Source organism: Lates calcarifer, unplaced genomic scaffold (genome assembly GCF_001640805.2).
Source record: "Lates calcarifer isolate ASB-BC8 unplaced genomic scaffold, TLL_Latcal_v3 _unitig_2090_quiver_2381, whole genome shotgun sequence".
NCBI classification, from domain to species: Eukaryota; Metazoa; Chordata; class Actinopteri; family Centropomidae; genus Lates; species Lates calcarifer.
In genome coordinates this window covers 1,553-10,285 of record NW_026115976.1, presented here as the reverse complement: position 1 = coordinate 10,285, position 8,733 = coordinate 1,553, and the positions used below count along the sequence as shown (strand labels likewise).

Here is an 8,733-nt window from a genome sequence, read left to right as displayed (position 1 = left end):
TCAGGTTGTTGCAGCACCATCTCAGATTTTGTTCAAACCTGGTCTTTCTCATGAATGCATCCCCAAACCACAGCCTGGAAAATATTCCTGTTCAAATCCTAAAATGTAATTTCAGGTCAACCTGATGAGAAATGGGCTACAGTACCAAGGCATTCATGGACTGAACAGAAAACAGGGAACTGTTGGAGTGCTTCTTTAAAGTGAGAGGGGCTATACACTAAGGTTATGGGATATATGGATGTTTCAAACCCCAACATCTACACTGACAGAGCAACAACTTCTAGCTCAGGGTTCCAGTATCCGCACAACTAGAGATCGATGAGATACAACAAACATGCTACAGCAAGGGGGAACCAAGACCACAGGTTGGAGGGAGATACCATCATCATCCCCACGCTCCAAGACTGGGTACCATTGGCTGACCAGTTACCAAGACTAAATGTCAGAGTACCTTCTGTATGTGACTGTGCACTACATACTATCCCTAGGCTCTAGGATGGACACTATAAACCACAAAGAGCTGCTTGATGAATACATGCCACGAAGGAATAAAGCAGCGCTGAAGGGAGCAGGATGTGTACACTGTATATCTGTATAGTTTGTCAACAGTACGCGGCTTTGTTCCTTTCGTCCATTATCAATAAAGCTCAAGAAAAAAACAGTCGTCAGCGCTACGAGTGACGCATGCGCACATCGTTCACTTCCCGTTTCCTGACAGCTGCACAACAACGTCAGGAAGTCATCCGAGCTCCTGTATTTCACTCATTCATCGGAGCTTTATTCTCTTCTGTCTCTCTCCGGGGTCTCTCCATGCGCGCTCCCGGGTGTGTGGCGCTGTTGGTTTGGCTGCTGAACGATGCGGCGGCTCGTCAGTTCACGGAGGAGGAGATGTCTGGGATCAGGTACAGACACACTGAAACACCCGGGCTGTTTCTGAAGCAGCAGTGGCGGAAGACCACATATCTGCAGGTCTAACACTGAATTCAGGCTCTTAGCTGGTTTTGAAAGTTTAAAAAAATATATTATTGTGTCAAGTGGAGACGTTTAACAACAAGTGAAATAAATTCATCAATATGTTCAGCGGGGAAATATTTGAAAATAAATATCAGTAAGTTCATGTATTTAATAAATACTTCAGACACAGGCTTTAAATGTAGTTTGATGAACGCTGCAGAAATAATGTCTGACATTCATTACAGCAACTGACAGATTCATCCACAATGAAAAGAATCATTTCTTACAGCCCCTGTAAAAAAGGTATTAAAGGTTCTGAGAAAAAGTTCAGATGATTAATGGATGAATTGGTATTTTTATGACTTTGTCAACAATGCATTGCCTTCAGGCTCAAACAAGGCTGTTTTCAGCAGGTAACACTTTAGATCCAACACTGGAAACAGTGGTCATTTACAGCTGTGGTGGGCAACACGTGAGAGTTGGCCCTGACGATGGGACAGCACTTTGTTGACAGTAAAACTCATGGAGTTTGGATATTATCTGTTGCCATGAGCTCATCTCACATTAGGAACCGTGTTAAAGGTGAGAACTGATGACTGTTCACTCTGTGACCTGCTTCATGTTTCAGACAGCGCATCAAGTCCATGTTCTACCACGCCTACAACAGTTACCTCGACAACGCCTTCCCCTACGACGAACTCCGCCCGCTCACCTGTGACGGACAAGACACCTGGGGGAGGTGAGGTGACATCCAAGAAGCAAAAGCCGTACATTTCAAAATAAAGTACTGTGTTATTCTTTTATTGTGAGATTTCATGGACGTCCTTCTACCAGTTGTAATCAGCAGAGACGTTATTCTTCATCATCCCTTTTTTCGCATCAGCTTGCTAACCGTACTTTCCGAATTTTCTGACACTTTTTCAGCACGTTGTCCATTTTGTTTTGATGGTGAAATATTACTTTATCACTCAGAAACCCAGTGTTTCTTGGGTTTAATAAGCCATATAAAAATCCACAATGCATGTGTGCAAACATCTAAAAAAAATGCTGAGGTGAAAGTAGATGAACAGGCCAAAGTCAACCAAGCCGAGGCAGTAACCTACTGCAGCCACAAGAGGGCAGTAAATTACAAGATGAATGCAAACCGACATCAGATCCTTTACATTTCAGAGCGCTTGTTTGACGACTCAGCACTGTTATTTATCTTTTCATTATATCTTTTAAGCTTTATTTGCTCTTGACTTGTTTGACTGTACATTCTATGTAGTTTGGGCTAAATCCCAGTTTTTCTCCACAGTTTCTCACTCACTCTGATTGATGCTCTCGACACTCTGCTGGTAAGATCTGAGAAAGATTTTTGAAAACATCTGAAAACATGAATAAAAATTTTGATTCCTGACTCATTTTACGAGCCCTTTAAAACACATCTGTGATCACACCTGGTTATTGGCAGAGGAACAGAGGTGGTTGTTGTAATAATATGAAATTAAAAGAGATGTGTCTTTGAAGGTTCTGGGAAACCGTACAGAGTTTGAGCGTGTGGCGTCACTGCTCCAAGACACTGTGGACTTCGACATTGACGTCAATGCATCAGTGTTTGAAACCAACATCAGAGGTACAGAGGAGGGGGGGATGGGATTTTGGATTCTGACTGGAATTTGATATTTATGCTCAAACTGTGGAAATATCTGTGTGTGTGTGTGTGTGTGTGTGTGTGTGTGTAGTGGTGGGTGGACTGCTGTCAGCCCACCTGTTGGCAGGGAGAGCCGGGATGGAGCTGGAGTCCGGTTGGCCCTGTTCAGGACCGCTGCTGAGGATGGCAGAGGACGCCGCCAGGAAACTGCTACCTGGTATAAACACACACACACACACACACACACACACACACACACACACACACACACACACACACACACACACACATATACAGGCTGCAGTGTGTACATGTCCAGTTTTCATATGAAGAAGTTCAAACAACAACAAAATAAATGCAATTTTTAATCAAATGTTAACTTCTGTCAAACAAGGTGCTGTAAATAGACGTCTGTATATTCATGATATTCTCCTGACACCGCAGCAGGAGAAACCACAGACAGCCAAACCTGTATACTGCTATTTGAGAGTGATAGTGATAGGTCATTGTAAATTCACTTTGGTTTGTGGACATAAAAGTCACTTTGAGCTTTGGTAAATTCTGATGTGCTTGTTTTCACAATGTTCCAACATTTTGAAGTTTAAACGATTAATGGATTAATGAAGAGCACCAGCAGTAACTCACCTTCAGATCCCACGATGAGCTCTGTAGTTGCTCAGATGTTGATGTGTATAAATGGTTCCAGCGTTTCAGACTCCCACCGGCATGCCGTACGGCACCGTGAACCTGCTGCACGGCGTCAGTCCCACCGAGACGCCCGTCACCTGCACTGCTGGCGTGGGAACCTTCATCTTGGAGTTTGCCACACTGAGTCGGCTGACTGGAGATGCGACGTTCGAGAACGTGGCCCGCCGAGCTCTGAGGGCCCTGTGGAAGACCAGATCTGACATTGGACTGGTATCTAACCCACCTGTCTGTCTGTCTGTCTGTCTTTAGTTCGGCAACCATGAAAATATCTTAAAATGTTCTGACTTTACCCCTGGTCTCCCACTCTACAACATTTAATCAACTCCTTTTCTCTCTTAAAACACATTACAGCTGCACCATCACATAAAAAAACGCCACTGTCAAGTTAGCTAAATGCCAAATAAACACAGAGAGTATCATAACGAATTTTTAAATACTTACATTTCCCAGACAGTTGGTCTCGATGTCGGTGTAGGAAAGGTCTTGTTGCTGGTCCTGGTGCAGCTTTTTGCCAAAGTCGCCATCAGAAATAAACTTTATCCACCCAGCTCTTCTGTCCTCTGAGGGTGGCAGCCAACGTAGTGATGGTGGTGGTATGATTCCTTTCTGCATTTATTGTATGATGTTTGATTGGTTGGATCCTGTGTTTTCTGACTGAAGCAGCCCACAAAAGACCGACTTGGTTCTTTTATTTCACAGTTGATAGACACTTTAGATACCCAGTCCTCTTTAAAAACATGCATACTTTGGTTGAGGGGACTAACATTCTGCATCTAATGAGACACAGAATCTAATTTGACTTGTTGGACTGCCACTGACCGCAGGATCTATCCATTTATGAAACAGGAAGTGCTTGATAGTCTTACAAAGTCTAGTAAAATTGACATACCTAAGAGCTTCTTGCAGAGTGAGGAGGAGGAGATAAGATGATTTAAGATCTCCTCCTTGACACATTTTAGCTGCTGACCAGTGAAACAACACAAAAACCTTCAGTGTCTCGTATTGATCGTGTCAGAGCTCCACAGATCTCCAGGTCTTTACCCTCCCGACCTTTCACCTCATCTGCAGTCATAATTATAGTTTTAGCTATTAGTTTTGTAAGGTGTGAACCAGCTGTGTTTAAAGAGGGAGGTAACTCATCAAAACATAGCAGAAAATCCATAGCTAACAAGAAATCTAAAACAGAACTGGTCTGTCCCTCACCTGTCTGTCTTTCTGTCCAGGTGGGGAACCACATTGACATTGTGTCCAAGAAGTGGGTGGCTCAGGATGCCGGCATTGGCGCAGGAGTCGACTCTTACTTTGAGTATCTGGTGAAAGGAGCCATCATGCTGCAGGACGAGGAGCTGCTCAACATGTTCCTGGGTAATGCTCCCAACATCCTCCTCCTCCCACAGGGCGTCGTTGAGCATGGCAACCACACCTATAATCAGGAACTGTGAAAATCCAACTTATGTCAATGTGATGCCTTTTCCCAGAGTACGATCGAGCCATTCAGAACTACACTCGTTTTGATGACTGGTACCTTTGGGTGCACATGCATAAAGGAACCGTCTCCATGCCTGTTTTCCAGTCTCTGGAGGCTTTCTGGCCCGGCCTGCAGGTACATACACAGAACTGAATGTACAGTCTTTTCCTAACTTAAAAGATAGTTGTGGTATTTTTGAACCTGGGCCTTATTGGTAGTAAATGGTCAATAGAGATAGAAATCAGTAATCAGTGCAATATTGATCAAGTGTACAGCTGCTGAAACATAATTCAATTGACAATTTTGATCAATCATGTGCTCCCGAAAACCTGAAATAACACCCAGGTTAAAAAATATCGGTGTGATCCTGCTGAGAAACATAAACACTCACAATCACTGAGGAACTGGATTCGTAGTCTTAAGTACTGGTGTCCTCTGTGTGTCAGTCTTTGTTGGGGAACCTGGACAGCGCCGTGAGAACCTTCCAGAACTATTATTCAGTATGGAGACAGTTTGGAGGTCTGCCTGAGTTTTACAGCATCCCCCAGGGATACACTGTGGACAAGAGAGAGGGATACCCACTGAGACCAGGTCAGTCCACTAACTGACCACCCAGCTCATTACATTTCAGAATAGTCTTTATTAAACATACTGTAGCGTTGTGCTGCCTCAGTCGGTTATCAGTCGTAGATTTCTTTCAGTAATTACTGTATTTCCTCAAATAAGAAAATCTCAGCAGCAGAAGGCAACAACTTAAATGCATTAGATACGTACTGCCATCTACTGACAATTCTATGTTACTACAAACTACACATGGCTGATACATTAACACGCATTGACCCACAGTGACTGAAATGGGACAATAATACATCAGAAGAACAAACCAGAACAACAAAGTGCTTTTTAATTTGCTACTAGTTTTTATTTCAGGAAATGCAGTAGATTGGTTGACTTGTAAATCATGTTCTCATTAAATAATGTGTATCTATAAATATTAAGATGTGATTATTATTTTTCACATGTGACTGACATCTTTCATTGAAAAATAACAATAACTACAACTAATGAACCAAACAATTTAACCAAATTCCTACTGGCTGATAAAATCAATCAAGATTGGCAGTGTGAAATAAAATCAAAGTTATCCAGCAAATGAGTAGAAAAAACTGGAGAGAATAGAGAGAGTATAAAATTAGAAAGTTAATTCTACAAGTAAAATAAGTGAAATAAATTTGTTTGGTTTGTAAATTCTTCAGTTTAGCAGAAATAACTTTGTGATTGGGGCTTTTATTTTGAAAGTAAGGAATAGTTTGCCATGTGCAGATTAATGAACTGACTACCTAATCCATTCATCAAGTTGCTCCCTGGCTGTCTGATGAACTGCTGTGAACTCAGCCTTTGTTTATGAATCATCTGTTCCAGAGTTGATAGAAAGCGCCATGTACCTGTTCAGAGCCACAGGTGACCACACCTACCTCCAGCTGGGCCTCGATGCTCTGGAGTCCATCGAGAGAATCGCCAAGACGCCCTGTGGATACGCCAGTGTAAGTCTGTCTGTCTGTCTGTCAGGAGGTGACAAAGCTCTGGTCTGCATTTGTCTTATCAAACAGCTCAAGTTGAACATTTTGCTTATTTAAAGTTACCCAGTATATCTGCAATAAGCTGCTGATTTATCAGCCTAGATAAGATTTTATCAGCATCACATGCTCCTACTTGAGTTGCTGTTGGATGATTTCTAAACTGCTGTGTTTTAACTTATTTCTTTTTTTCACTTTTGTCCTGCTGTTATTTTTTTCCTATCAATAAAAACATAACATAGAAAAAATCTTAGAAGAAATACAGGAAACATTAGTAAAGCTAACGACTCTTTGCTGCACTGAGGAGCTGGCACTCACTCGGTAGCCTCACATTGTGTGCTCATTAAAGAAGAACTCGTATCTGTTTCATAACTCACCAAATGTCTTTGCATCAAAGTCTTTCGATCCACGTTATTTTCAGATGATCCAAAATGTTCCACTGTGAACACGAGCACCGGCACAGTCCCAGGCTCCAGGTTCAGCCCAGCAGCAGCAACACCTGTACCTGATTATAATTAGTCTTCTTGAGTTAGTTTCTTTATGTATGTCTCCCCCTAGTGTTCGGAGGTGTAGGTGCACACTGAGCGCCTTCATTAGACTGACTGCAATTAAATCAGACGTGTCTCCTCCTGCAGGTTAAAGACCTGCGAGATCACCAGCTGGACAACAGGATGGAGTCCTTCTTCCTCGCTGAAACCATCAAGTACCTGTACCTGCTCTTTGACCCCACCCACTTCCTGCATGGCGGCGGGACGGAGGGAGATGGGTCTTGGGAAGAGGGCGGTGAGGGGGGGCAGTGTGTTTTAGGTGCGGGGGGGTTCATTTTCAACACGGAGGCCCACCCTCTCGACCCGGCGGCGTTGTACTGCTGCAGCCGCCACACTCAGGACCGACGGGAGCTCCGAGACATCCTGATCAACCTGTCGCAGCACGACCGCCAATCAAAACAGCCCACCAAGGAGACGGAAGGCCCTGCCCCCGAAAGCATTGCTCTGAAACCAGGCGAGAAGAAGACGCCCCCCCCGCTGTCCTGTCCCGTGCAGCCGTTCAGTGCTCGGCTCTCCATCCTGGGACAAGTCTTCAGCGATAACACCTGACACTCAGCATCCTGGTTAAATATCTTGATTCAGCCACTGATCTGAAACAGTTGATTTTTCAGCACTGGAGTTACGGCCGACACGTTTCCCGTCTCGCTGTTTTTCTCGTCACTTTATTTGCTGATGTGTGAAAAGACATTTTCATAGCACGTCAGTTTTCAGGGAACTCAGACCAACAGGCATATTTTATTGTCAGACACCAGGACATTTGGAAATCACAGCTGGAGTTTTAGGTTCATATTTCAAAACCTGTTTCCAACAATCATTCCTAAATAGACTGACCACTGTCTTTAGAGACGGTTATGCTCTGTGTTGTGATGAAGGCATTCAGGACCAGTGAGCCAAGAACTCGACTCGAATGTTCTCTGCTGACTGTTGCTCTAATTTAAATTGAAGGTAAAATATATTTTTATTTATTAGAAAAGTTGAGGTGTTTTCATTTGTCATATTCTTATTTGCTTTGTGTCAGTGTGTAATTGTTGTCTTCATAGTGAAGACTGGGGAAAAATAATATTTCCTTCTATCCTGATTGTATTTGTTATTTTTTTCTGTGGAGCTGAAATCTTCATATGAACAAGGGGGGAAACATTTCTTTAAGAGATGGAACAGTACTATGCTGGGAAATGGTATTACAGTTTCCTCTGGAGGGTCTGCAAACAGGGAAGCTGAAATTTATCAATGAAGGTAAGAGCAGGAGCAAAGGAACCAAAGTCTAAAAAGCAGGGATTCCAATAGAAACTACAAAAGCACTGAAAGCTGCTAAGAATGTTGTGAATAGAAGTAATAGAAAATAAACAAGAGGTCACCTGCACAGCCACTAACTATCAGGGGCCTTTTTAAAAATAAACACTTTCTGACCAGAAGTAAAGATCATAATAAACCTCTGTGGAGCTCCATACCACACAAGAAAAACTGAACAAGAGTCAATCAGACACCGATCAAGGATCTAAACATCTTGGAGTGACTCAAACCTTTGCAGTTCTGCACATACTGATCCCAACGTCACCAATGAATGTCCACAATCAAACGCTAAAGTTAAAGACTACTATTTATAATATTTTACAACATGCAGCAGTGTGAGCTCCAACAGGAGACCATCATTATGTTACTAGGTTCACTTTGTGATCATTTGTAGGCTGCAGCTGTGTGATACTGTGGAGCCACCAGCAGGGGGCAGTACAGGAACTGTACACAGAGCCACAGTGTTGGGCCATCAGATGAATCTGTGGTTCTGAACGGATCAGGATCCTGCAGGAACCTCCTCTCTCTTCTCTGGAGAATCGTTTGGGTTGGATT

The 8,733-nt window shown here is 43.1% G+C and overlaps 1 protein-coding gene across 1 annotated transcript; it reads left to right on the top strand.

Moving 5' to 3' along the window:
- The first annotated feature begins 669 nt into the window (after nt 1-669).
- On the top strand, nt 670-7,966 carry LOC108892159 (ER degradation-enhancing alpha-mannosidase-like protein 2). The gene is made up of 11 exons (XM_018689579.1): nt 670-902; nt 1,583-1,693; nt 2,252-2,291; nt 2,464-2,569; nt 2,679-2,804; nt 3,294-3,505; nt 4,519-4,660; nt 4,774-4,898; nt 5,210-5,354; nt 6,186-6,307; nt 6,976-7,966. The coding sequence occupies exons 1-11, from the start codon at nt 685-687 to the stop codon at nt 7,435-7,437; spliced, it is 1,809 nt and encodes a 602-aa protein (XP_018545095.1). The 5' UTR covers nt 670-684; the 3' UTR covers nt 7,438-7,966.
- Nucleotides 7,967-8,733: the final 767 nt, after the last annotated feature.

Bases quoted from the DNA above. Each gene is read 5' to 3' on its own strand.
- LOC108892159 (XM_018689579.1), top strand. From the start codon at position 685: ATGCGCACATCGTTCACTTCCCGTTTCCTGACAGCTGCACAACAACGT. The intron at 4,899-5,209 runs GTACATACACAG...TCTGTGTGTCAG, and splicing joins CTTTCTGGCCCGGCCTGCAG to TCTTTGTTGGGGAACCTGGA. The intron at 5,355-6,185 runs GTCAGTCCACTA...CATCTGTTCCAG, and splicing joins GGGATACCCACTGAGACCAG to AGTTGATAGAAAGCGCCATG.